Source organism: Moschus berezovskii, chromosome 23, assembly GCF_049115385.1.
Source record: "Moschus berezovskii isolate FMDL1 chromosome 23, NW_MosBer_1.0, whole genome shotgun sequence".
In the NCBI taxonomy this organism is placed as follows: Eukaryota; Metazoa; Chordata; class Mammalia; order Artiodactyla; family Moschidae; genus Moschus; species Moschus berezovskii.
In genome coordinates this window covers 21,373,907-21,401,068 of record NC_142482.1, presented here as the reverse complement: position 1 = coordinate 21,401,068, position 27,162 = coordinate 21,373,907, and the positions used below count along the sequence as shown (strand labels likewise).

Sequence of the window (27,162 nt, the reverse complement as noted above, 5' to 3'; positions counted from 1 at the left end):
CGACTGACCTCACTCACGTCATCACTCCGCCTGCCAGCCTATCTAGTCTCCATCGCTGGAGGCACGCTCTTGTCAGAGCTGGGAGGGTGGCCCTGAGGGAACAGACCTGTCTATTTACTTTGCTGGCAGAGCCCCAAAAGCAAACAGCCTCTGAAGACAGGGCCAGTTCTGTGGAACTCTGGGGCTGGGTGATCCAGCAGTCTCCTGTTTGCCTGGCCTGCGGGCTCCTCAGGGCAGGTCCCCAGCCGTGCCCTCCCCTGGAGGGCCAGCCCCTGCAGACCCCTGTCAGGCACTGCTGAGTGAGAGGAAGTGCCGAGGCCAGGAGGAAGGATACTCTGTCTCCCTCAGTCCTGTGTGGAGACCCCTGACCTCCCCCTTGGGTGTGACTGGGAGGTTCATCACTGCCGCCGGAGGGAAGGGGGCGCGAGAGGCGGGTGAGGGCTGGCTCAGCGCCCCTGCTGGCCGAGGAGTTGGGCATGGACTTGGGCACGCGAGCGTCCTCACTGCTGAGTGCTCACGCGAGGCCCGTCCTGCCCGCCTCCTGGAAGCGGGGTTGCTTGGTGGGTGCTGAGCTTGGTAGAGAGGCACAGTGTCAGAGCAGAACCTCTGGGGGCGTCAGAGGGAGCCAAACTATGCGACCTCCCTGCTGTTTCAGGGCTTGAGACGGTGCGTCATCCTCTTGGGTCCCTAAGGGGACTCCAGAGGCCAAAGTCACAGACCCACAGGGAGGAACAGGGAACCGGCAGGTGCTGGCACACCCGTGGCCAGTCACATGCCACCGTGACTCCTCACCCACTGGCCCTTGAGATGGGCAGGATTTCTGGCCACACCATGCAGCGTCCCCGACCAGGGGTGGAACCCGGGCCACCAGGGTGAAAGCCAGAAATCCTGACCGTGAGGCCAGCAGTGCGGTTCCAGGACGCAGCCTTAGAGGGTGAAGAGACTGAGATTGGAGAGGTGAGGCCCTCCCCAGAGGCCCGCAGTCCAGAGAAGCAGACCTGGGGCTCCTGCCCTGGGTGCCGGGATCCCCGACTAAAGACGCTCTGTTCCCGGGGCCCCTCACCTGCTGGCTGCTTTTTTTTTTTTAAGAAAACAATAACTAGTTTATTTCACCCTTTTAAAGAAAGCGATTCATTTGCTTTTTAAGTGATGAGAATGCTGCAGGCTTGCTGGGAAAAACACATAAGGGCATGATTGCAGCGCGTGACAGACCCCCCTCCCACAATCCTACTCCTCTGAGCAGCTCCCAGGCCTCTGGCTGTTCTTTTCCAGTGCCTTCCGAGGTACGTGAGGATTTTTAAACAGTGGGATCCTCAAGCAGTCGGGAGCTTACTTCCCTGTCAGTGTATACAGACCCACCTCAGTCTTCCTACTGGCCGCACGGCACCCCACTGCATGGCTCTCCCACAGTTTACATAACCAGCTCCCCACACATGGGCGCTTTCCAGTTTTCTGCTATCATGCACAGCGTGGCTGTGGATGAGTGTGGAAATCTCTGTGCACCCTGATCAAGTATTTACACTGGATACATTCCTCAGAGAGGAGCTTTGAGCACACGCCTAAGAAGAGCTAGCCTGCACCGCCAAGCCGCCCTCCCCCGCTCAGGGGCTGCAAGGCCAGCCCGGTCCTCGCCACCAAACTCACACACTAAATGACATCTCATCTGAAGAGTCCTTCTTTGGCTGGTAGACTGAGAAATGTTTCCTGTTTTCTGGCCATTTGTCTGTCTGCCCTATCGTCAACTGCCTGCTCCTGCTTTACTGGTGGGGGGCTTGCCTTGTAGAATTTTATATACTATGGCTTTCACTTAAGTGATTAGGTTAAACAACCCCCTCCGGTTTCAATTACTGAATAAGTAGGTCTTTCTACTGCTAAGTCATCCATTTATTGACACACGGAACCTACTAAAAACCACATCGTACACAGCACTGTGAGACCGGCTGGGCAAATTCTGCTCCAGACACCTCCCTGTGTGCCCGAAAACCCACCAGCTCCCCAAGACTCCATCACGTCACTTGCCTCGCCTGCTTCGGCACCAGTTACCGCGCGCTGCTCTGCATGTGAACAGGCTACCACTTGGAGATATGGTCCCCCAAGGTGTACAGGAAACCACAGGACAGGACACCACGCTGGTAACTTCTCCGTGCCCGGGGATGGTGTGGGCCAGGGCAGGCAGTGAGGCCACCGACCCCAAGGCCCTCTCTTCCCCTTCTCTCTCCCCTGATGTCCCTGGTGACATCTCGTGCTCCTTCTAAGCCCCCAGAGTCTCCCCTCTGCCTCCTAACCCTCCGTGCCTGGCTCCAGGTCAGATAGTGTGGGCTGTGAGCACTGCAGGACGGACGGCTGCAGGTTTAGCCAGTCCTCTCTTCTGAGGAAGGTTGTTCTGCAAAGCCATCCCAGGTACCAGTCACCCAACAGGGAGCAGGTGACCCTGGGGGCGGGGGAACACCGTCTCTCGGGGCCTGAAGTCACAGCAGAGTACTTCTCTCATGCCTGGGTGTCTGGTGGGACTGGAGGGTCGGCCGATGGCTCTCCAGTCGCCCTGCCCTACCCTGTGCCTCGAGGAGGAGGAACCTCCGCAAAAGCCGGGTTCTTGCTGTGCAGATTCAGAGCCGTGTGACCCAGGGATCCAGGCCTCTTGTAGCTGCGGGCTCAGGCGGGGGCCAGTCCAACCTCAACAGCCCCCATCCGCCCTGCCTCAACTCTGGATCCCATCCGCCTCCTTCTCCCCATGCAGACCCAGGGGCCAGAGCCATCTCTGTGGGGCCAGCCCGCTCCTCTGCCCGCATCACCACTTGCAGTTCGGATTCCCTTCAGCTGAAGCCAGCAGCGAAGTCGGGATGCCCCTCCGGGCAGCACATCCTCTACCTGCCCGGAGCTCCCTCTGTGGGAAGGGAGAAGGACCGCTGAACGCGGCGGCACTCAGGTGGAGGGGGTGGGAGAGAGCTGGGGTGAGGCGGCGAGGGAAGGGGCGGCATCAGCAGCAGGGAGAGCCAGGGGCGGAGAGGGGGTGTCTAGGTGCCCTTGGCGGTGGACCCAGCATCACGATGATGAGAGGAGGAGGAGGATGGAGCGGCCCAAGGTACCAGAGGAAGGCGTCTGCACTGCTGCTGGCAGTAGATACCGAGGAACCAACAAGCGAGGCAGGAGAAGCTAAACTCTGCCTGGCTGCACCAAAGTACTATTAATTCCGGCCATTCTCACTAACTGCTTAGCATCTGCCTAATTACAAAGCACCCTGACGATGTGTAACTAGCCCCAGATGAACTGAGTTGTGTATTCTGTCTAACCCTAATCGTCACACGCACAGGTGATCTTTCTGGATGCTGCTGATGCACGTTTGTCCTGGGCCCCTTGTAGTATGAGAGATGGAATACCAACAGCAACACGCATTCCACACGCTAACTATTTCAGTTCCCACAACAGCCTGCATGTACACCTGCTATAACCTGTGCTCTATCGGAAGAAGGGATACAACTCGCCTGAGATCCTGCAGCTGATGAGCAGCAGAGCCAGGGTGTGGCCCCGGGCTGCCTGGCTCTGGCCCTTACCCACTCTGCTCCCCTGCACCCCACAATGATGCTGTTCACAGTAGGCCAGGCTCCCCGTCCCGACTCCGTCTGCGTCCCCGGTGCCCCCCTTACCTGTGTAGCTGCTGGAAGGAAGTGAGTGCTCTGGTCCCCCGTTGAGCTCTGGGGCTCCTTCTGCCTTTGCCGCTTCCTCTTTCTCCTCCTCTGGCCGGGCCTCAGGGGCTTCCTCTGGGGGCTGCTCCATGGCTGATTTCCCCTGGGCGCCACGCCTGCAGGCCCGGTCATAGCTCTGGCATCATCTGGGTCAGAACGCAGACGGATCTCTACAGGGCAGTTCCCGTCAGCCTGGATGAAGGGGAAGACAGGAAGAAGTTGGGGAGGATGAGAGGGTGACAGAGTGGGAACAGATGGGGAGAGGAGCCCCCACCTGGGAGGACGGGAGGGGTGCGTCCTGCTGCCCCTACTGGGGCAGGAGTGCCTCCGGCCTGCAGTGAGCCAGTCTCCACTCCTGGCATCACAGGTCACTGCCCCTCCACCCTTTGCCCACCTGGCTCTTAAAGCAGGTTTGTGGGCTTCAGAGCAGTCTCTGTGAGCCAGACGTGGTGGGCGACGCGCCCCCGTGAATCCTTCCCCGCGCCCTGCTCTTTGAGCCTCCTGAGCCTGCAGGAGCCCCGTGGGAATGGCCTGAGGGCCTGTGTCAAATTCTCCAGCCCCTGTTGGAGGTCCTTATATGCATCGGGCCCCCCAACCCCCATCCTGTTCTCACCAGGCCCAAGAATCATTTCTCTCCTAAGCACCCGGCTTGAAGGCAGTGGAGCCCACCCTTCCTGCCTCTGGAGAAGGAAAAAGACACACACCACGCCCACTAGGCCGGCAGCTGACAGGTCTGCAACCAGATCGTCAGCGCAGAGCCACCAGGTAAGGGGCGATGCACACTGTCCCGGAATCTGGTGACCCCCATACATCACCCTGGAGGAGGCACAAATCCTGTGCCTGTCCTGTCCACAAATCACACATAAGTGAGGGGCTAAGGCCAAGAGATGTGGGGAGAGTCAGGCAGGGAACAGCTCTCAGGGATACAGCCTGAGAAGAGTCACGGAGGCGACACACTGAGGAGTGGTGGGGGACCCTGCTGGCAGGGCGAGGGGTGCCATAGGAGAGAGGGCTTGAAGGGATGGCTGGGAGGGCGGGCTGAATCCCGGCATGCACACATCAAGCCACAGGGCGCGTGACTAGACCATCCTGTGGCAGTGCAGACCCGGGAAACTAACAGCAGGAGAGACCTGTCTCAGGGAAATTCAAGCACCTTTGGGACCGCACCCTGGATGTCCCTCAGGCAGCTCAAACTCAACCGATCCAAACAGAAGCCACGTTCTGGCCCCGAGCTGGTCCTTCCCTCCTCTGGTAATACTACCTCTGTGACCCAGACGCCCACCGCCTGCCTATCAAAGCTGGAAAACGGGAGCCACTCGAGACTCACCTCTCTCACCCTGACTTGCAAACTTGGCTATACTGGAATCACTGGGGAGCTATCCTCATAGATTCTCTTTTGACTGGTTTGGGAGCAGTTTGGCATGGGATAAGCTTGAGAACCCCTGTGCTACAGTAAAGCAACTTCCAGTTGGCAGCAAATTGTTCCCTCTTAATCGTTCCTTGCCATCAGGCCTTCGTCTTCCCTTGTGTGGACTGACACAATGACCTCTTAAACTGGTCTCCCAGAGGCAGCTTGGAAATTCAGCGCCAGGCTCTAGGAGCTGGGGAGCTAGGAATCTGGAGATGTGTGAGGGTGCACATTTACCGACAGGACAGCCATAGGACGGAGTTCAGTTCACTAAGGGACAGTGACATGTCACAGGAGGACAGGATACCAAAGCGGATGATGAGGCAGCGGCCAGAGATGGAGAGACTCTGAAGGGCCAAGTGTGTCAGGGACAAGGGAAGGGCTGGCTTTGGGTTTTTTTTTGGGGGGGAGGGTAGTCAACCATGTCAAATGCTGCAGAGTTTAAGGGTGATAAACAGATACACGACCACTGAATTTGGTGACTGTGAGGTGATCTCTGAGCTTGTTATACCAATTTCAGCTAAGTGGGTGGGATAGAAAGCAGGGTTCTGAAGAGTAAGTGGGACCAAGTAAGCTGGGACAGTGAAGGAGACTTATTATTAAATGATTATATCAGGGAAAAAATATTCATAAGAGGTAGCTTGAAAAACTAGCAAAGCCAGGAGGAGGTTTATTGGAATAGAGGAGACTCAGTAAGCTGTGGCTAAAGGAGAGGTCTTCCGGGGCAGAGCGACTGAGAGGAGGGGAGTAACTCAAGGGCACGGGATGTGGAGAACGCAAAAAGCCGCAGCACTGTCATGTGAAGGGACCTCACGGGTGAGTTAACCTGAGTGTGAGGGGCAGTCGCCTACTGAGAGTAAAAGACAGGACCTGAAGAAAGCAAAGAGGCTGGATGGAGGTAGGGAATTAACTGGAGAGAAATAAAAAGAATTACATAGAAAGGCTATGGTAAATAAGCCAGTGAAGCACTGGTACAAGGACAGATAATCACTGAAAGAGAATATACAAAGTCCATAAGCAGACACGCATGCACGCGGGACAGGACTTTAACGGTATAGAGATGGCACTCCAGGCAGACAGATGGAGAGACTCACACTGAAACGAACAGAGTACCGTGTGTGAGACACACAGCCAGTGGGGGTTTGCCACGTGACACGGGGAGCTCAAACCCATGCTCTGTGGCAACCTAGGGGGGCGGGAGGGGTGGGAGGTGGGAGGGAGGCTCAAGAAGGAGGGAACATGTGTGGACCGACGGCTGACTCATGTTGCTGTTTGACAGAAACTAACACGATATGGTAAAGCAATTATCCTCCAATTAAAAATAAATACATTCATTTTTTTAAAAAGATGGCACTCCAAACCAAAAAGAAAAGACAGATTCTTCAGGAAATAATACGGGGACAAGTGAGTAGCCATCTGGATCCCTACCTTATATCTTATACCAAGACAAGGTCCAAATAAATCAAAGGTTTTAAAGCTAAAACAAAAATACATGAACTATAAAAAGTGTTGAAAAGCTAGGTGGATGAAGTGATACTAAAATCCACAAAACTTAATGGGTAGAAACTTACAGGTAAAAAATTAACAAATGCTATTTCATAAAAATACAAACTTAAAAAAGAAAACACAACCAAAAATCAAAAAATAAAAAAACCCTCAGGGACTTCCCTGGTCCAGGGGCTAAGGTCCGCACTCCCAACGCAGGGGGCCCAGGTTTGATCCTGGGTCAGGGTACTAGATCCCACATGCTGTAAACAACAGTTCGTGTGCTGCAACTAAGACCCAGCGCACACACGCGCGCACACACACACACACACACGATCCCACATGCTGTAAACAACAGTTCGTGTGCTGCAACTAAGACCCAGCACGCACACGCGCGCGCACACACACACACACAGACACACACACACACACACGATCCCACATGCTGTAAACAACAGTTCATGTGCTGCAACTAAGACCCAGCACACACGCGCACAGACACACACAGACACACACACACACACCTGGGTCAGGGTACTAGATCCCACATGCTGTAAACAACAGTTCATGTGCTGCAACTAAGACCCAGCACACACACACACACACACACAAAATCCAGAAGAGAAAAAAAAACAAAACAGGTGACAGACTGGGAATCATATTTGCAATTCATCAGACAAAGGGCTAACTGCTCTAAAGTAGTTTCTACAAATTAAGTAAAAGACCAGCAATCCAACAAAAAAATGGGCCCAAGATACAGAAAATATAGGTAAAAGGTATACATTTACTTCTTAAACACATGAAAACACGCTCAACATCATTTATAAAAAGAAATACAAATTAAAACATCACTGAACTATACTCTATTTTTTTTTTTTTTACCACATCGTGGCAGCTTGTGAGATTTTAGTTCCCCGACTAGGGACTGAATCTGGGCCCTTGGCAGTAAGAGTGCAAAGTTCTAACCACTGGACTGTCAGGGAATTCCCTGAAATATACTTTTTACAATCAGATTAAAACAAATGCTAACACTCTATGGCTATGTGCATGGGGAAACATAATCTCACATGTCCCTTATAGGAAGGTAACTTAGCATGACCTCTAAAGAGGGTAATTTGCCTACATGTTTTAAATTACTGGACACATTCCCTTTGACCCAGAGATAACATTTCTAGGTTGTATCTTACAGCTATCCTTCCACTGAGAGATAGTGACACACGGTATTAGCACAAGGTTACTCATTATAGAATTATTTGACTGGCATGGGTGGGGAACAAGTTAGATATCCATTAACAAGGGAGAGCCATAAACAAGGATGATGATGTTTATGGACTGATATGGGAGTATCTCTAAGATATATTAATAAGAGAAGAAAGCAATTTGCAAAATGAAGTGAAGAGCTATACTTTATGCAAAAAAGATATACCAAAGCTGGATTTGATCTGATAAGATAGTGCTGGAAAGCCACATAAGAACTAGGAACACCGGCTGCCTCTGGGGAGGGGACTGAGTGTCTGGATCAGAGATTTTTCACTGTACCATTTATTTTTTTAAAAAAATTTTGTTGGGGTATAGTTGATTTACAATATTGGGTTACTATGATACCCTTTAAATTCTGAACTTTAAGCATGTTACCTATCCTAAAAATAATTTAAATTGGAATAAAATGAAAAGGCAAAACTTACAAACAATAATGTGGAAGATGAGAGGATGTGATGAGCGTTAAACTGCTCGAGTCCTCTCTCAGTAGACAGTGGAGATGCTGATGAACATTACGGTTGAGCCAAATGTACATGGAAGAGTTTCAAAGGTAACCAATAAGATACTGTAAACAGAATGTATGGTTTCCAAATTATTACAGCAGAACGGGAGAACTTGGGAGAAGTCATGTAAAACTCTGGCTTTCTGACTGAGGAAAGTCTCATGGACAGGAGCCTTAACAACCGCATGCAACGGAGGATGGTGGACTGGTCCTGTGGCAGAAAAGGTGTGGTGGTGGGAAAACTGGGAAGTTTCAAGTAAAGTCTGCAGTCTGCTTGATTCAGCTAGTATGAATAGTACTGTACCAGACTTCATTTCTCAATTTTGCTAAGTGTGTCTGGTATATGGGAACTTTGTACGATCTTTTCAGTATTTCTAGAACCCTAGACTTTTTCAAAATACATTTAAAAAAAAAAAAAACTTAAAATCTGGCTTTCTTGTTTCTCTTAAAAATTAAGCAGACCTGGCCAACGCATGCACTCCAGGGCTGCTTTCCTCATTCACGAAGCATGAACTGCTGCCCTCACTTGCAGGGATGGGAGTCTGGTTAGTGTAAACTGGTTCCTCAAGGATCACTCTCTGATCATCCCTGGACACTCAACTTGGGAATCACTGGACCTAGAGCAAGGGAAATGCTGAGGCGCAGCTGCTGCCGCGTGACCCTGACTGATGAGCGAGTGGCCGCCTGGGGCAGTCACCCCCAGGTGCGACCGACTCCAATTCCCCTGACTTCTCACTGAGCCCTCTCACCTTTCGTGGATCAGCTATGTGCCTAGCTACACACTCAATTTCCCACGCTGTCCAGCGGTTACAGTGCTCAGGTGACGATTCTGACCAACCGCATGCAAACAGAAATCTGCTAGAAGGGTCTGCTGGAAACACGAGCCTGAGAAGACAGCTCCAGAGGGTGAGGCTCAAAGTAGGAAGGAGCTGCCGGGTCACCACAGCCTCGTGGAGCTGCGGAACCGGCCCTGGAACATCGGTCTCCAGACCACTTATTAGGTGGAAAAATTAAATGCTAACATCCCAAGGCCCAGTTTGCCAGATTTCAGGTTCATGCAGTTGAACACCACCCAAGCTGACACAGCAGCAGGCCACAAGAGGAGAGTGGGGCCGCGGGGAGGGTGGTGGCAGCACCGGGACGGACCTCGGGGGCCACCGAGGGCAGCGTGCGCCTCTCCCGGCGTGGAGGAGACCCTCGCCAGAAACTAGTAAGCATCCACACAACCAGGGCCGGAGACACGGCTTCCTCACGCTTCACAGAGCGAAAAGGCCCAGAGGCGGAGGGGGCAGGGCGGGTGAGGGGCTCGTGGCTGAGGCATCCAGGAGGCTTCTGACGAGCAGTGTCGGGGGCTGTGCCACGTGGTGACAGAAGGCGGGCAACAGGACCTCCGTGAGCCCCAGGTGTGGCGGTGGCCCTGACCACAGAAATGAGTGCACAAGGCCGATCGGAACAGACTGCTTCGGGATCTGTATAGACGGGGTGTCGGTGGAGACAGGGAAATCCCCCAGGGCTGTGGTGAGGGCCACGAGGACTGGGGCCCCCCTGGAGGAGGAAAACAGGAGGAAAAACCATGCTTCCCTGTATAGACACTTGACACAGTATTTTCTCACACATTCCCCCGTACCCTCTGAATGACCCCAGGACACAGGACAGAGTTCACTGTCAGGACGGACCCTGGGCGGGGCGGGCAGGAGCTGACCAAGGTCCCTCTGCGGGGCAGGCCTGGCCCAGACCTCACAAGCACACTTCCACCGCCCCCCACTCCCGCCAGGGCCAGCCCCAGGGGCTCCCCTGGGCAGATGAACAAAGAGACCAAAAGCGCAGGCCCGCCCGCCCTGACAAGCGTCTCTCAGAGAACACGCCGGAGGATGCAGCAGAGGACTGCAGGCTGCAGACCCCAAGGGCCCGATTCCAGCTGGCCTCCTAGGAGCTGCGAGCCCGAGGCCACCTTATGCACCCAACAGTCCCGAGCCCCGGCGTCCTGTCTGCAGACCCGCTGGGAGACTGTTCTTTCACCACGACCAGAGAAGCTCTTCTAAGGTTCTGGGGGGGCAAGTGGTGGCCTCCTGAAACCGGATGCGATTCTGGGCTCTGGCTAGAGTTCAGGGCTTGAGGCCGGGGTCTCTGGATTCCAGGAGGATGTCCCTGCACAGCCTGGAGCTGTCCCTCGACCTGTGACCACTGAGGGGGAGCTGCAGTATGGCTGTTCTAAAACACACAAACACAGCCCTTGGGGCTGCTGCTCACTCAGATATAACCCTAAGCTCCAGCCCATCCCTGAAATCTGCCAGAAGCCATCCACTGTCACACAGCCCCGGCTGTTCCGTCTGCAGCTGAGGTCTGCCCTCTACCCAGAAGCCAAGGTCGCCCTTCCCCCTGGGCCCAGGCCCATAAGCTGGGTTTTCACAGGTAGCCACAACCCCACCCACCACTCTCCCTGCAATAAACCCGGTTCCCTTTTTCCTTTCTTCAGCCCTGTGACTAAAACTAGCACCAGGCACTAGGTTTAACTGTTCTGTGGCTGAGAAACCTTGGTCTTTGCTGTTGTCACCCCCAGCACTGTGCCAGGGCCAGACAGCCTCTCCCTGGGACACAGCTTGGCCCCACTTGAGAAGCTGATGCTGCCCTCCAACAGGACACGGGTACTGCAGCCAGAACGAAAGGGGTGCTGCTCTGCGGCCCTTGGACAGAAAATGAAGTCTCCATCAAAAGAAACTCTCATGAAACAAATGCCTGGGCTACTCATCCTGGCCTGCACACACACTCAGGCAAGCCTGCTAAGCAAGCATCCCGACCTCTTGCCCCTTTTGGGAGCTAAAGTTGGGCGGGTGGCACCACCCCATCCACTCTGCATGTGGCAGGCAGACTTCCTAGGCAGAGGAAGTGAGTAATTTAACCCAAAAGGCCCAGAGCTCCAGAGAGGCCTGATCTGGAGTTCAAGCAACCAAGCCACCTGGGACCCTAATCCTCCTACCAAGTCAGCCCCAGGAAACGGCACTCCCTGATGCCAGCAGCAGACTGAATGCTCTGAGGAGGGTCAGTCTGTGAGCTCGACCCATTCAGCTGTGGTGCATCCAATTCACTAAGGGCTCAGTACACACCAGCCTGTGGGTATGCTGACACATCTCACCCTCAAAGCAGCTCTCAGAGTCAGGTGCTGTCCCCTTCAGTTCAGTTGCTCAGTCGTGTCTGACTCTTTGTGATCCCATGGACTGCAGCAGGCCAGGCCTCCCTGTCTATCACCAACTCCCGGAGTTTACTCAAACTCAAGTCCATTGAGTCGGTGATGCCATCCAACCATCTCATCCTCTGTCGTCCCCTTCTCCTCCTGCCTTCTATCTTTCCCAGCATCAGGGTCTTCTCCAATAAGTCAGTTCTTCGCATCAGGTGGCCAAAGTATTGGAGATTTAGCATCAGTCCTTCCAATGAATATGCAGGACTGATTTCCCTTAGGATTGAGTGGCTGGATCTCCCTGCAGTCCAAGGGACTCTCAAGAGTCTTCTCCAACACCACAGTTCAAACCATCAATTCTTCGGCACTCAGCTTTCTTTCTAGTCCAACTCTCACATCCATACATGACTACTGGAAAAACCATAGCTTTGACTTGACAGGCCTTTGTTGGCAAAGTAACGTCTCTGCTTTTTAACATGCTAAGTTGATCATAGCTTTTCTTCCAAGGATTAAGTGTTTTTTAATTTCATGGCTGCAATCACCATCTGCAGTGATTCTGGAGTCCAAGAAAATAAAGTCTGTCACTGTTTCCATTGTTTCCCCATCTTTTTGCCATGAAGTGATGGGACTGGATGCCATGATCTTAGTTTTCTGAATGTTGAGCTTTAAGCCAACTTCTTCACTCTCCTCTTTCACTTTCATCAAGAGACTCTTTAGTTCTTCTTCGCTTTCTGCCATAAGGGTGGTGTCATCTACATATCTGAGGTTATTGATATTTCTCTTGGCAATCTTGATTCCAGCTTGTGCTTCATCCAGCCCAGCACTTTGCATGATGTACTCTGCATATAAGTCAAATAAGCAGGGTGACAATATACAGCCTTGACATACCCTTTTCCCAATTTGGAACCAGTCTGTTGTTCCATGTCCGGTTCTAACTATTGCTTCTTGACCTGCATACAGATTTCTCAGGAGGCAGGTAAAGTGGTCTGGTATTTCCATCTCTTGAAGAATTTTCCAGTTTGTTGTGATCCACACAGTCAAAGGCTTTGGCGTTGTCAATAAAGCAGATGTTTTTCGAACTCTCTTGCTTTTTTGATGACCCAACGGATGTTGGCAGTGTGATCTCTGGTTCCGCTGCCTTTTCTAAATCCAGCTTGAACATTTGGAATTTCACAGTTCACGTACTGTTGAAGTCTGGCTTGGAGAATTTTAAGCATTACTCACTCTGCTAGCATGTGAGATGAGTGCAATTGTGCAGTAGTTTGAGCATTCTTTGGCATTGCCCTTCTTTGGGACTGGAATGTAAACTGTCCTTTTCCAGTCCTGTGGCCACTGCTGAGTTTTCCAGATTTGCTGGCATACTGAGTGCACCACTTTCACAGCATCCTCTTTTAGGATTTGAAATAGCTCAACTGGAATTCCATCACCTCCACTAGCTTTGTTCAGAGTGATGCTTCGTAAGGCTCACTTGACTTCGCACTCCAGGATGTCTGGCTCTAGGTGAGTGATCACACCACTGTGGTTATCTGAGTCATGAAGATCTTTTTTGCACAGTTCTTCTGTGTATTCTTGCCACCTCCTCTTAATATCTTCTGCTTCTGTTAGATCCATACCATTTCTGTCTTTTATTGAGTCCATCTTTGCATGAAATGTTCCATTGGTATCTCTAATTTTCTTGAAGAGATCTCTAGTCTTTCTCATTCTATTGTTTTCCTCTATTTCTTTGCATTGATCACTGAGGAAGGCTTTCTTATTCCTCCTTGCTATTCTCTGGAACTCTGCATTCAAATGGGTATATCTTTCCTTTTCTCCTTTGCCTTTTGCTTCTCTTCTTTTCACAGCTATTTGTAAGGCCTCCTCAGACAACCATTTTGCCTTTTTGCATTTCTTTTTTGGGGGATGGTCTTGATCCCTGTCTCCTGTACAATGTCGTGAACCTCCGTCCACAGTTCTTCAGGCACTCTGTCTATCGGAACTAATCCCTTGAATCTATTTGTCACTTCCACTGTATATCGTAGGGGATTTGATTTAGATCATACCAACAGGTGCTGTTATTATCTCCATTTAACTGATTAGGCAACTGTGGCACAGAGAGGGAAAGGAATCAAGTCAAAGTCACATAGTAACTGGAAAAGCAGGATCTAAGACCAGGCAGGTTGGCTCAAGTCTTAATCATTATACTATGTGCCATGCATGTGGTACTGTGTTAACACTGGACCAGAAGCTGGTATGTTCCTGCCCTGTTAGATCTGTGAGCCTCAGTCTGGAGACATCACCCCTGAATCTTCTGTCTAGCTGCCAAGAACTGCTTTTTCAAGAACACCTGGTTAGAGCTCTTCTGGATACTCCTGCCAGAAAATGACCGCCATAGACTGTGGTCCCGCCCTCTCCAGCCTGACGACACTCACCACAAGTGCGGCATCACACCCTGAACACCGGGGCCGGCACTGGCCTCAGCCTGGAATGCCATCCCCGCCACTAGCTAAGGGCTACTTTCCTTCCAGAGCCGCTTGCACCTCCTTCTTTAGGGAGCTCACCTTCACTATTCCCACGCTGGTCCTGTCTACTGCAACCCTGAGCCAGGCCTTCTAGATCTGTGGTTACCGCACTGAACTGCAACATTTGTCAGATGGTGTGTTCTCACCATGTAATCAGTTTCCCAGATAATGCCTTCCATCTATCTTGCAGAGTTAGGTCCCCAGCACTTGGCACAGTGCCTGGCACTTAATGGGTGCTCAGCATACAGTCACTGAATGAATAAACAGACCAAAAACATTAACCTCAGCCACACTGTGTCCAGCTGTAAGAGCTGCCACTGTATGTTTTCACCCATCACTGTCCTTGAGATGCAGTGCCCCACAGCCTTGTGTGTCAGGCCTGGGGTCAAACCCTGGGTCTGCTCCTGCCTCTCTGTGACTTGCAGGAGACACCAACCCCTCAGTTCCGCAGCCCTAAAGCTGGGTGTGACCACTTAACCTGAGGGGCCATCGCGCGGAGAAGACAACCACACAGCAAATGCTGAACAGCCAGCAAACGGGCTGTGGCTGCCGCCACCTCGGAGGCTGGCATTGAGCGAGCGGTATTCCATGTGGACAAGTGCTGGCCTTTGGAGTTCCAGGGACCTACACCCTGAATTTCCCAATTTCCTTCCTTGCAATCAGCCGTGAGAAGGGAGCGCTGACAGGGCCCGCCCTGCTCTGGGTTTGGGCTTCTTTCAGAGCCTCTGTCCCCCGCCCGGCCCTTGGGAAGACCCAGTTGCTGCATTTCGTCCTTCCCTCACTGTAGCGGTGGGGAGCGGACCTCTGGATCAGCGGTGAGACAGCCCACGGGAGCAGGGCCTGGCCGCTTGGCTCCAAGCTTCCCTCTCAATCATTAACCTGGTGCTGACCCAGTGCCCTGGTTTTCCAGACCAGCAGCTCCACGGTGCTCTCTGCTCCCATTCGTCAGCCCAGGTCACCCCACTCCCCTCCGGGCACTGTGGCCTTGGAATCCCCGGAGGCCAAGCCCAAGGAATGAGGGGTTGATCCTGTTCAGAGCCTGTGGGAACCAGAGGAGGCCAGCCAGCCACCCCTCCCCCACCATTCTAGAATTTTTCCAATTCCATCAAGAGTTAGTCCATCAGCCCTGTGGAACAGAGCTAAGCTATAATAAAATGAGACCTCAGGGAGCCACAGAGGAGGTGCTCAGATAAGAGGTCAGAGCGGGCTGAACAGCTCCCCAGGCAGGACCAGGGAGAGGCCTGGGGGCAGCCAGCTCTGGGCCCCCCAGCCTGGCGTGGGTGAGGGCGCTGAGCTGCCCTGTCTGTCATCGCGGAGGACCGAGGAGATGCTGCAAGTCCTGGCTTCACAGACAACAGAACCACAAGGATGTCCAGACATGCGCACAGTGGGAAGGAGGTTCAGGATGGAGGGGACACGTGTACTGACGGCTGATCCATGTTGATGTTTGGAGAAACCAAACTAAAGAAACCACAACTCTGTAAAGCAATCATCCTTCAATTAAAATTAATAAATTTTAAAAAGTATGAAAAATAATCTCACACCAAGCAGGGGTGGGGGGAGAAACAAACAAACGTGCATAATGCACAGAAATAAAACCGGAAAGACACAGCCAAATCATTAATGGTGCTTTCCTCTGAGGGGTGCAGTTATGGGTGATCTTTATCTTCCTAACTCTACTTTTTTGTGTTCCTCAAAGTTTTTACAGTGAGCATGGGACACCTTCAATATGGGGGGGACAAAGGGGAGATATGCTTTGAACAAAGAAAACTGAATAATATGCTTTAAGGTTCTTAGAAGGTGAAAGATGGGTGTGCTGAGAAGTGACCGAGACCACTCCCTGGGAGCCTGAGAGCTGAGGACCCTCCTTGCTCAGAGGAGCTGCAGCGGTGAGCGTGGGGGTGCCAGCAGGCAGAGGGCCACAGAGAGGGGACTTCTAGAATGTTCTCATTCAAGGACCGTGGGAGCTATGACGCTGCCAGTACCTCTCTTCCCTCCTCTGCTGCCAGCTGCTTTCATTCACTCGGTTCAGCACCCACCACCATGTGCCCAATGCAAACGCCTGACTCTGAAGGATGAGCAGGGCTCTGAAGGACCAACACTGCCACGGGGCCTAGCATGGGCGCTTGGGGAGGGGGTCCCGAGGAGGACGTGGCCTCTGACTGAGAGGCAGGCAGGCCAGGTGACAGGGCAAGGGGGTGACAGAGACCCCTCAGAGGGAGGAGGGTGGCAGAGACCCTGAGCCGGGCATGCTGGGAGCTCGGGGCAGCTGATCTGGATGAGGCTGGAGACCACCTGGGGCCTCGAGGGGCAGGTAGAGGGCTCGGCTGTTTATCTGAAGAGCAGCAGAGCGCCTAGGAGGGCACCGAGGGGGATGGGCAGGACCAGAGCAGCATTCAGACATGGACTCCTCTGCTGCCGTGGAGGGTGGACTGCAGGGTGCTCGCGCACCCAGGAGGGGCATCAGCGTGAGACAGGGGCCACCTCCCAGAGCCCAGGCGGGCTTGCTGTGGGGAGCCGTCCCCCGTCCCACTCCTGGGAGGGTCCGGGCTGAGGAGCCGAGGGACGGGGCCCTTAGGGAAAGCTGAGCGCGGCTCCCTCACCTCACCTGCGTCCTCACCCCTGCCCACCCGGGCTGAGGGTCAGGGCTGGACAGGACAATCCAAGACCCACTGCTGCTCTGAAGGGCCCGGCTCCAGCCTCCCAGCGCTGTCTGGTCTTACTGCCCCTCGGCTGCCACCACCCCGCCCGGGAGCACATGTGGCACTTGGCACTGCTGGGCAGGGGGCCAGTGACCACAGACAGCCACCCTGACGGCCCCACCGCAGCCCCCCCGACTCCTGACACCTCGTCTCCACCAGCAAGTCCAACCAGTGTGCATCTGCGGCCCTGCTGCAGGGGTACGTGCTTACAGGGCGTGGATGGGACACTGCTACTCAAAACCTTTTCTTTTTAAACAATAACTAAGATCTGGACATTGGCCAGCCCTTTAAAGCTCACAAGGCACCTCCACATACGCGATCTCATTTACTCGTCAAAGGCAGAGGAGGGCACAGCGCTAACGTACACTGAGCACCTGCACGGGGCTGTCTCATCCTAACGCTCAGTGAGCCTCAGGGGAGCTCTAACCCCTGCTGCCACGTGAACTAACCGGGTGGGGAACAGGGGATGGTGGCAAGGAGAGGGGCAGTGCAGGGGGGCACAGCCAGGCCGCGGGAAATGGAAGGGAACTCGGATCGGCCCAGGAGACGCGCGACTCCGGCTGGAGTGGAAGAAGGCAGAAATGGGGGTCGGCAGGGCGGAGTGGCTTCTGAACCTCCCTGAGGGTAGAGGAGACGCAGAAGAGCCTTACAGCTAAGTTCTGTCCAGGAGAAACTGTGACTCCCGCGTGTCAGCTTCACCTAAAAGTAATCATGTCCTCTGACCTGGTAATTCCTCTCAAAGGAAACTGTACCAGGCTGTTCTGCTGCTGCTGCTGCTGCTGCTAAGTCACTTCAGTCGTGTCTGACTCTGTGTGACCCCATAGATGGAAGCCCACCAGGCTCCCCCTTCCCTGGGATTCTCCAGTCAAGAACACTGGAGTGGGCTGCCATTTCCTTCTCCAATGTGTGAAAGTGGAAAGTGAAAAGTAAAAGTGAAGTCGCTCAGTCGACCCTTAGCGACCCCACGGACTGCAGCCTACCAGGCTCCTCCATCCATGGGATTTTCTAGGCAAGAGTACTGGAGTGCTTGCCATTGCCTTCTCCGACCAGGCTGTTCAAGGCAACGTTATTCATAATAACAAAATCAATTTTTATAATAATGAAAAATAACAGAAATGACTCAGTGCCTAATAATAAAGGAATGGCTAATTAAATTAGGGCACTCCCAGAAAATGGAGCATTATCCAGACATTATACTCACGCTTCCAAACTATTTAAAAGCTTGCTAAGTGGAAAGCAGCAGAATACAAAACCACAGAGACAGCATGATTCCCATAAAAATGACGAGCGAAAGAATGGAAGGAAGTTTCCTTACATAAACAGGGTGGCAGGTGACTTATTATTTTTATGGTGCTCTACTTTGAAAATTTCCCGTACTGAACACGTATTACCTTCATCTTACTTGACTCAGCAGAGCGCGGGGGACACTGCTGGGCCCTTCCCCCTTTATGTCTGTTCTCAGCCTGGCTCCCAGGTTCTCCTCCGTCCTCAGTGGCTGCTCCGTGTTGACCTCTTTTGCAGCTCCCGGTCAAGCCCAGTCTCGAAAGGGCTCCTTTCCTCTCCCCTCAGTCCCCGCCTGCAGGGTCTCATGTGAGCTCATGGCCTTCCATGCACTCCGGCCTCTCCTATTATTCCTTCACTCCCAGATTCTCTGAGATCTCCACACTGGATGCCCAAGGGCATCACGACCCTAACACACCCAAAACTAAGCTCTTGGTACTTCCCCTAAAGTCCTTCTCAGCTCAGTAAGCAGCAACTCCAGCTTTCTAGATGGTCAGGCCAAAATGTCAGAGTCAGCAAATGTTGTCCCTGCCTCTAATCAACACCTCGAATCTAATCACATCTCATCACCTCCACTGCTAGGATCCCAGTCCAAGCCAATACCATCTCTTGCCTGGATTATTGTGACGGTCCCCTAACTGGAGCCTGTGCTTCTGGCTTCGCCCCACGATTCTCCACACGGCAGTCACAGTGATCTCCTGAAGTCGAATTTTGCCCCTCCTGTGATCATATCCTTCCACCTTCACACTGGCCTGGAGGAGGCCTTCTGGAACTGGGGCCCCTGCCCCAGGATACTAGGCATCACGGCCTCCTTGCTGGTACTGAACGCAACAGGCATAGCTCGCCTCATGGAGCTTGCAGCTGTCCCCTCCAGCTGAATATGCCCTTGCCCCAAGGCTTGCTGCCTCACCTCCTCATGGCTTTGCTCAAATCTGACAGTCAACCTGATCACCCTATTTAAAACCACTCCAGCCCAGCCTCGGATACTTCCATTTCTCGTCCCTGCTTCAATTTTCTCGGTAGTTCTTACTACCATCTGGGATGTGTGTGTATGCACACATGCGTATACACAAATACTTATGCATATGCCCACACACACATATATATGTGAATGCACCTATAGGGCTTCTAAGGTGGCTCAGTGGTAAAGAATTTGCCTGCCAATGCAAGAGATACAGGTTTGGTCCCTGGGTCAGGAAGATCCCCTGGAGAAGGAAATAGCAACACACTCCAGGATTCTTGCCTGGAGAATTTCATGGACAGAGAAGCCTGGTGGGCTCCAGTCCATGGGGTCGCACAGAGTCAGACAGGACTTACCAGCGAAGCGTGTACAATGTACCTCTAGTGTACACTGTGTGCGTGCGTGCGTGTGTACACTGTGCGTGCGTGTGTACATTGTGTGTGTGTACATTGTGTGTGTACAAAGTGTGTATACTTTTTACTCAGCTGTCTACTGCTTGTCTCTCCTCAGAAGAATATAAACTCCACAGCCAGAGATTCTTGTCGGTTAAAATCATATTGATCCTCACGTCTTAGAGAGGAGTGACTGGCACACAGTAACAGCTAACTTTCTATTGGGGGAAGCACACTGACTGAAATTGCCCACCCTGGCCAGGCACCTTTGGAGTGAATTATTTTACGACAGGAGGGCCTAGTAAGGAACACAGAACTAATAAGCCACCACCAACCAGAAGAGTCTGGGAAAGGTCAAAAGGAGACACCACATGTCCGACCACCTTCCAGAATCCTCGCTGGCATCCATCTTGGCTGAGCGATGTGGGCGCCACCAGGAAGGACCCTGAGTCTTAATGATGGGCCAGAGACAACTGGAAACTAACCCCATCCCCATAAAACCCGAGACTGTGAGTCAGTGGCACAGCAGCCCTCCTGGGTCCCCTCACCCCACTGCTCTCCACACGGGTGGCCTTTCCGATAAAGCCTCTTGCTCTGTCAGCTCATGTGTCTCCTCGGACGATTCATTTCCGAGTGTTAGACAAGGGCCCACTCTTGGGCCCTGGGGTCCCCCTCCCCGCAACACTTATACGACTGGAAAAAAGCCAACTCAGCCTGAAGCAGCTTGATGGATATCACTGTCTTTTGGTTTCAGTTTCCCAAGGGCACTGGAACCTGCTCTCCAGATCATTCCAAAAGAACAGCTTATCAGGGTTACGATCAATTGGTAGAAATGGGTGGAGGGGAAAACATGGAGTCTAGAAGCGGCTGGTGAGGCCGCTGCCCAGCTCTTTTTACTAAGCTGCCAGGGGACTTTGGGGGAGGTGGCTCATTCTTCTCAGCTCCATTGTGCCCATGGGGAAGGAGTGATGGGCCTATCAACCCCTTTAATTCTAAAATCCTTGCACAGAACAGGCCCTGAGAGCAGAACCCAATGGAAGGAGGCCCCAGGTCATTCACAGACCTCAGTCCCTCTCAGAGTAGCGGCAGAGAGGTAGTGACAAACCCTCAGGAGCCTTCAAAGTGTTTCCACTCCAGTCCAGGAAGAAGATAAGACCGATACCTGCACCCACCCTGGGGAAGGCTGCACACAGAACAGGGAAGGGGAGGAGGGGGCTGAGTCCTCAGTGGGAGGAAATGGCCTCTTGTCGGAGGCCTCGGGGAATGGTCAAGGCCAAGGAGAGCTGGGACATCCAGAAATGATCTTAAATGTAAAATATGCTCATTAGAGGAAACACTGAAGGGTTCAGAGAAGAAAATAAAGTCCAGGAGTGGACAGATGACTTGTTTACAGGGACTGAGGGACAGGGTGTTCTGGGGGGCGGGGGGGGGGCAATGCAGGCTCCTAGGGGGTGGGGCGGAGAGAGACACACAGCAGAGCAGAGCGACAGGGCCCAGAAAAGGCGGGAGAGACCAGCAGCTGGGCTGCCTTCAGGTTGCAAGCTCTCAGTCACTCCAGGGTCCTGCTTCTCACTTCCTTTCCTGGAAGCCCCCTAACGCTATAGTCTCCGCCATCCTGGTAAGTAGAGCCCACGTTCAAGTGCCTTCCATTCCTGGTGCTGTTCTGTCTGACATCTGATCACCAAGTCTCTGCCTGCACTGTCCTCATCCCCAGAGCCATCTTTTCCAGACAAAGCCTCTCATCACTTTGTCCTTAGATGGCTTCCCGGCCCCTCCTCCTCTCTGGGTTATCACACTCTGGCTCCTGAAACCCCCAATAATCAAGGGGATGAAGCCAAGTGCAGAACGGCAACACATCAGATCTCAGGAGTACATCCTCCTTCTTTCTTTTCTTGTAAGTCAATGAGGGGCTAAGTGAGACACTCTTTCCTCTAGGCGTTTATTAACCTTCAGATGAGGCAATTCAACAAATGACAGCAACTGCCCAGGTCCTACTGAGATCCAGACCCCAGCACGACTTCTATCTGGAGGTTAGATGGTAGAAGATACAGTGGAGAGAGAGGTGCTGGGCACTCCCAGCTCTTTACGATGCTGTGTGCCTCTGGGCAACCTTCTAACCTCTCTGTGGCTCAGCTGTACGTGTGTGGCTTAGTCACTCAGTTGTGTCCAACTCTTTGATACCCTAGGGACTGTACCCTCTATCCATGGAATTTTCTAGGCAAGAATACTGGGAGTGGGTTGTCATTTCCTACTCCGGGGGATCTTCTTGATCCAGGGATGAACCCGTGTCTCCTGAATTGGCAGACAGATTCTTTACCAAGGGGCTCAGTTATCCCATCTGTAAGATGGAACTGAAATAAGGGGGAAGGGAGCAGGGCATAACCTTTGAAAGAAAGACATACCTCGAGGATACAACATAAACTGATTAAACTAAGTGGGTCCAAGATGGCAGGACGGCAGACAAGTCAACTTTGACTAGACCTGATCCTCAGTATAAATGACACGCTGAGATGCACTGTGACAGTTCCAAGGCTGACCATCAAAGACCAAGCAGTGGGAGGTGGCCCAAATCCTGGAAATCTCCACCTCTTCCCCTAAAGAGTGCAATACACCTCCCACTCATTAGCTTATGAAATTACTCAGCCCATAACAGCTAACCACACCACACTTCGAGGCCACTCTCGCCCTCCGTGGCAGCCCACACCCTTGTCTGTGGAATGTGTTTCTCTCTAAATAAGTCCACTTCTTACATTTCACTCTGTCTCTCACTGAATTCCTTCTGTGATGAGACATCAAGAACCTGAGCTTCATTAGGTCTTGAAACTAGGTGTGTGATCTCAGCTGGAAGACTGGGGCTTCTGGCCAGGTTTGAATCCCGACCACACGGCTTCAAGTCCAAAGCAGCGTTTTGACTGCGTTTGAGTCCTGGTCACATGGGTTACAGTTCCAAATGGGGTTTTGGCTGGATTTGAGCCCCAGCACATGGGTTCATTCTGAGATAAATGGTTTCAAGCTTAACTGAGACATTAAATATGAAAAACATTTATATTATACAATTTATATGCCAAGATGTTAAGGATCATTATCCCCTTGGGATAATTTTTTAAAAATATTTACTTTTATCTATTTATTTGGTAGCTCTGGGTCTTAGCAGGGAAGATTTCATGCAAAGATGGGTACAAGAAAGGACAGAAATGGTATGGACTTAACAGAAGCAGAAGATATTAAGAAGAGGTGTCAACAAAACACAGAAGAACATCCTGGAGTATGAAGTCAAGTGTAACTTAGGAAGCATTACTACAAACAAAGCTAGTGGAGGTGATGGAATTTCTAATTCTAAAAAATGATGCTGTTAAACTGCTGCATTTATTATGCTAGCATATTTGGAAAACTCAACAGTGGCCACAGGACTGAAAAGTTTTCATTCCAATCCCAAAGAAGGGCAATGCCAAAGAACTACCCACAACTGCACTTATTTCACATGCTAGCAAGGTAACACTCAAAATCCTTCAAGCTAGGCTTCAACAGTATGTGAACCGAGAACTTCCAGACGTACAAGCTGGGTTTAGAAAAGGCAGAGGAACCAGAGATCAAATTGCCAACATCTGCTGGATCATAGAAAAAGCCAGGGAATTCAGAAAAACATCTACTTCTACTTCATTGACTACGCTAATGCCTTTGACTCTGTGAATCACAGCAAACTGTGAAAAATTCTTAGAGATGGGAATACCAGACCATCTTACATATCTCCTGAGAAACCTGTATGCAGGTCAGGAAGCAACAGTTAGAACCTGACATAGAACAACGGACTGGTTCCAAATTGGGAAAGGAGTACCTAAGAGTACATCATGTGAAATGCCGGGCTGGACACAGCTTAAACTGGAATTGAGAGACGAATCAACAGTCTGAGATATGCAGATGACACCATTCTAATGGCACAAAGTGAAGAGGAACCAAAGAGCCTCCTGATGAAGGTTAAAGAGGAGAGTAAAAAGCCTGGCTTAAAATTCAACATTTAAAAAACTAAGATCACGGCATCTGGTCCCATCAATTTATGGCCAATAGATGGGGAAACAACAGAAACAGTGACAGACTTTATTTTCCTGGGCTCCAAAATCACTGCAGATGGTGACTACAGTCATGAAATTAAAAGATCCTTGCTCTCTGGAAGAAAATCTATGACAAACCTAGACAGCATATTAAAAAGCAGAGACATCACTTTGCCGACAAGGGTCCATCTAGTCCAAGTTATGGTTTTTCCAGTAGTCATGTAGAGTTGAACCACAAAGGAGGCTGAGTGCCAAAGAAGTGATGCTTTCAAACTGTGGTGCTGGAGAAGACTCTTGAGAGTCCCTGGACTGCAAGGAGATCCAACCAGTCGATCCTAAAGGAGACCAACCCTGAATATTCATTTGAAGAACTGATACTGAAGCCAAAGCTCCAATACTCCGGCCACCTGATGCAAACAGCTAACTCACTGGAAAAGACCCTGATGCTGGGAAAGACTGAGGACAGGAGGAGAAGGGAACGACAGAGGATGAGATGGTTGGATGGCATCACCATTTCAATGGACACAGGTCTGAGCAAGCTCCGGGACACAGTGAAGGACAGGGAAGCCTCACGTGCTGCAGTGCATGGGGAGTCGGGACAGGACTGAGGGACTGAACGACAACACCTGGGTCTTCGCTGTGGCCTGTGGGGTCCAGCTGCCTGACCAGGGGTCGAACCCAGCCCCCCGTATTGAGAGCAGAGTCTTAGCCACTGGACCACCACGGAAGTCCTGGGGTAACTTTTATTTACTCTCTTATTGCTTATCTGATTTTCCTAAATTTTCTTTGTTAAATTTTTTGGCCATGCCTCGTGGCAGGTGGAATCTTAGTTCCCCAACCAGGAATTGAACTCTGAGCCCCCTGCATTAGAAGCTCAGAGTCTTAACCACTGGACCACCAAGGAAATCCTGAATTTTCTACGATGAATATGTGCTGTGTTTACTAAGCAAAATAAAAAAAAAAAACAATAAAAACTTGTAAAAGTAAGATATAAACGCAAGACTTCCATTATTTTAGAGAGTAGCAAGTTGAAGCAGGAAAGGTGAGGAAGTCTACCTCAAGATGCAACTGGCACAGGCACCTCATGGACTTCTCTGCCAACCCAGCAGGTGGCAGAGACATGGTGCCACAGCAGGACGGCGGAGACACATGGCTGGGAGGAAACAGCAAGTGGTTGAACTGCATATCTGTCCCACGACCATTTTATCTGCCTGCATCGCGGAGCTGACACATGCTCGCCCAACAGCATGAACGCAGTCTGGAAGGAGAGGGAGCAAAGTGTGATGGTGGGGAGAAGAACTGCTTTTACATGGTTATGGTGGTAACTGTAACTTTTGTAACAAGTCTGAGTAGAAGAGCCGAGAGTCTCCTTGAGAAATTTCTTGCTTTCTCCCTCACAAGCGGTGGGTCTCCCTTGAGAGAAATCAGCTCAGGAACTAAGGACGAGCACTGACAGCAGGAAGCGAAGTGAAGCTGGCCCGGTGGAAGCTCTCAAAGGCATTTTCAGTTCTTGCTTTCTGTTCTCTCTTTCCTTTTCGAGTGCACACCTGCTTGCTTTCTAAGGTCCCAGATAAGCACCCAGTTCACAAATATTTGGAAAGCGTGCAGTCTCCCAAAGGGAGAACCAGAGGTGACGGAAGGAGGACAAAAAGCGAGAGCACTCAAATCTCAGGGAGCCCAGAACAGACTTCTTTAAACCTTAAAGCACCTCAGAGAGTCAGAAGATTGGCCTGTGGCCTCTCCTTCCAAGTCTCAGAACATTCTGACGGCAGCTTCTGGATTTTACACCTGTACTGACAGCCTGAAAGAGTTCTCAGGGAGAAAATTGGTCAAAACCCTGCCATCTCATGCCTCAGGGAGACCCAGAAACGCCAAGACTGAGTGACTTAGTGATGACTCTTGGGGAATTTGTTCAGGGAGCGGAAGGCCTCCTGTTGGGTCACGTCATGCTCCCAGTAAGGATCCCAGCCTTGTCTGGCAGGAGGACAGAAGGTGCTCCTCAGGAGCATCAGGTAGGGCACTGCCCAGGTCCCTGAGTGTCATCACCAGCAGAGGGGGCGGGGGGTCTGCTCACACTGCTTCCCTCCAGGCTTCTCTCTCCAAGGCTCCCTAGCCTCTGCCTGCCCAGCTGCCCAAGCCCTGCAGGTCCCTCCAGGGGCAGGGCCCTAGGAGACCACGAATCAGGGGCAGAAGACCTTCCCAGAACTCCCTGCAGGACCTGCACAGCGGGCTCTGCGCGGGACTGCCTGGGCCCTGGTCCTGAACCTGGTCCCCTCCCGGAGGCCAGTGGGGATGGACAATGGAGGAGAGGCAGCTGCAGCTTGGGAAGGCCGGTTCTCCTGGATTCACAGCTCAGCAGCAACAGGAAAACAAGGCCTTGACAAACCATATCCGGATTGATCCGGAGCCACTGTTTTCCTCTAAACAACTGCTCTAGGGAAGGACACCACAGAAGCCTAAGAAGAGACGCTACTCCCTTGGCACATGGGTCCCACTTGCTTGGGGAGAGCTGCTAACTGGGAAGGGCACAGGCCGGGGTGGCCAGGGGCTGCCCAGAGGACTCCGGAACCCGCCCAGTCCTCCTCCCTGGCTGCCGGCTCCAGAACCTCCGCCCCAATCCTGGGGCAACCAGAGCAGATAGGCAGTGTCTCCCCACCCAGGGCGACTTGCCTGGCAAGGCTCTGCTCACCTTTTCCTCATCAACACTTCCTGTTGGCCTCCTCCCCGCCCCAGGCAGGGCCTTCCCCCATCGCTCGGGACCACCGTGGGGGTTCATAGGCCAATCTGGGGATGCTGGGCACAGACCTGAACCTGGACCAAGGCCAGCGATGTGAGGGCCGCACCCCCGACGGGGCAGGAGGGGCTGATGCGGTGTTGGCAGCTCACCTGTCAAACCCGCAAGAGCCTTTATTTCAAGGGTGCTCAAGAAGCAGCCGGCAGTCCCCTGACCAGCCTGCCTGAGGTGCCCGGAGCCACCTGCCAGGTGCAGAGGGGACCTGGGCAGGACAGGTGCCCCCTCTGCCCGCTCTCCCCACATTCTCCAGGCACTGGGGCTGGCCTGCTTCCGGGCCCTAGCACCTGGCGCCACCTCGACGATGACCAGACACCTCAGAGGAGGCGGACTGGTGTGAAGGCAAGGGCAGGGCTTCGGCCCAACCACAACCTGCCACTTACTGGTTGGGTGGCCTTGGGCAAACTGCTTCACTTCTCTGAGCAACAATTTCCTTATATGCATGATTCAGTCGCTCAGCCCAGAGAGATGACATGGCATGTCTACAGGTCTACAGTCATGGGGAGACATGGTTAGGGAGCTGGGTCCCAAATCCCAGTTTCCTGGTTCTCAGGGCTTTTCTGACTACACCAGGATATATATATATGTATTTTAATATTTATTTATTTGGCTGCTGCACCACGCCTTACTTGTGGCGTGCAGGATCTTTAGTTGTGGCACTGAACTCTTAGTTGCAACATGTGGGATCTAGTTCCCTGCTGCTGCTGCTGCTAAGTCACTTCAGTCGTGTCCGACTCTGTGTGACCCCATAGACAGAAGCCCACCAGGTTCCCCCGTCCCTGGGATTCTCCAGGCAAGAACACTGACCAGGGATCAAACTCAAGTCCCCTGCATTGGGAATGCGAAGTCTTAGCCACTGGACCACCAGGGAAGTCCCTGGGATGTTTTTCAATAGCAGGAGTAACTGACAGAGAAATACCTCGTTTTCAAAATGGCTGTCAGTCATTCCCAAAAGTCAGTGAAAAGTTCCTTTCA

At 52.2% G+C, this 27,162-nt stretch overlaps 1 protein-coding gene across 8 annotated transcripts in view; it reads right to left on the bottom strand.

Annotated features, from left to right (window-relative positions):
• PPARD (peroxisome proliferator activated receptor delta) overlaps positions 1 to 27,162 on the bottom strand; it is a 90,080-nt gene that overhangs the window by 10,829 nt on the left and 52,089 nt on the right. For 6 of the 8 annotated variants that reach the window (XM_088831424.1, XM_055406019.2, XM_055406020.2 and 3 more), the window contains one exon: positions 3,645 to 3,875. In XM_088831424.1, the coding sequence (XP_088687550.1) occupies positions 3,645 to 3,875 (231 nt within the window). Of the gene's footprint in view, positions 1 to 3,644; positions 3,876 to 8,261; positions 8,402 to 27,162 lie in introns of all 8 variants that reach the window. The other 2 variants (XM_088831426.1, XM_088831427.1) reach the window with 1 other exon arrangement.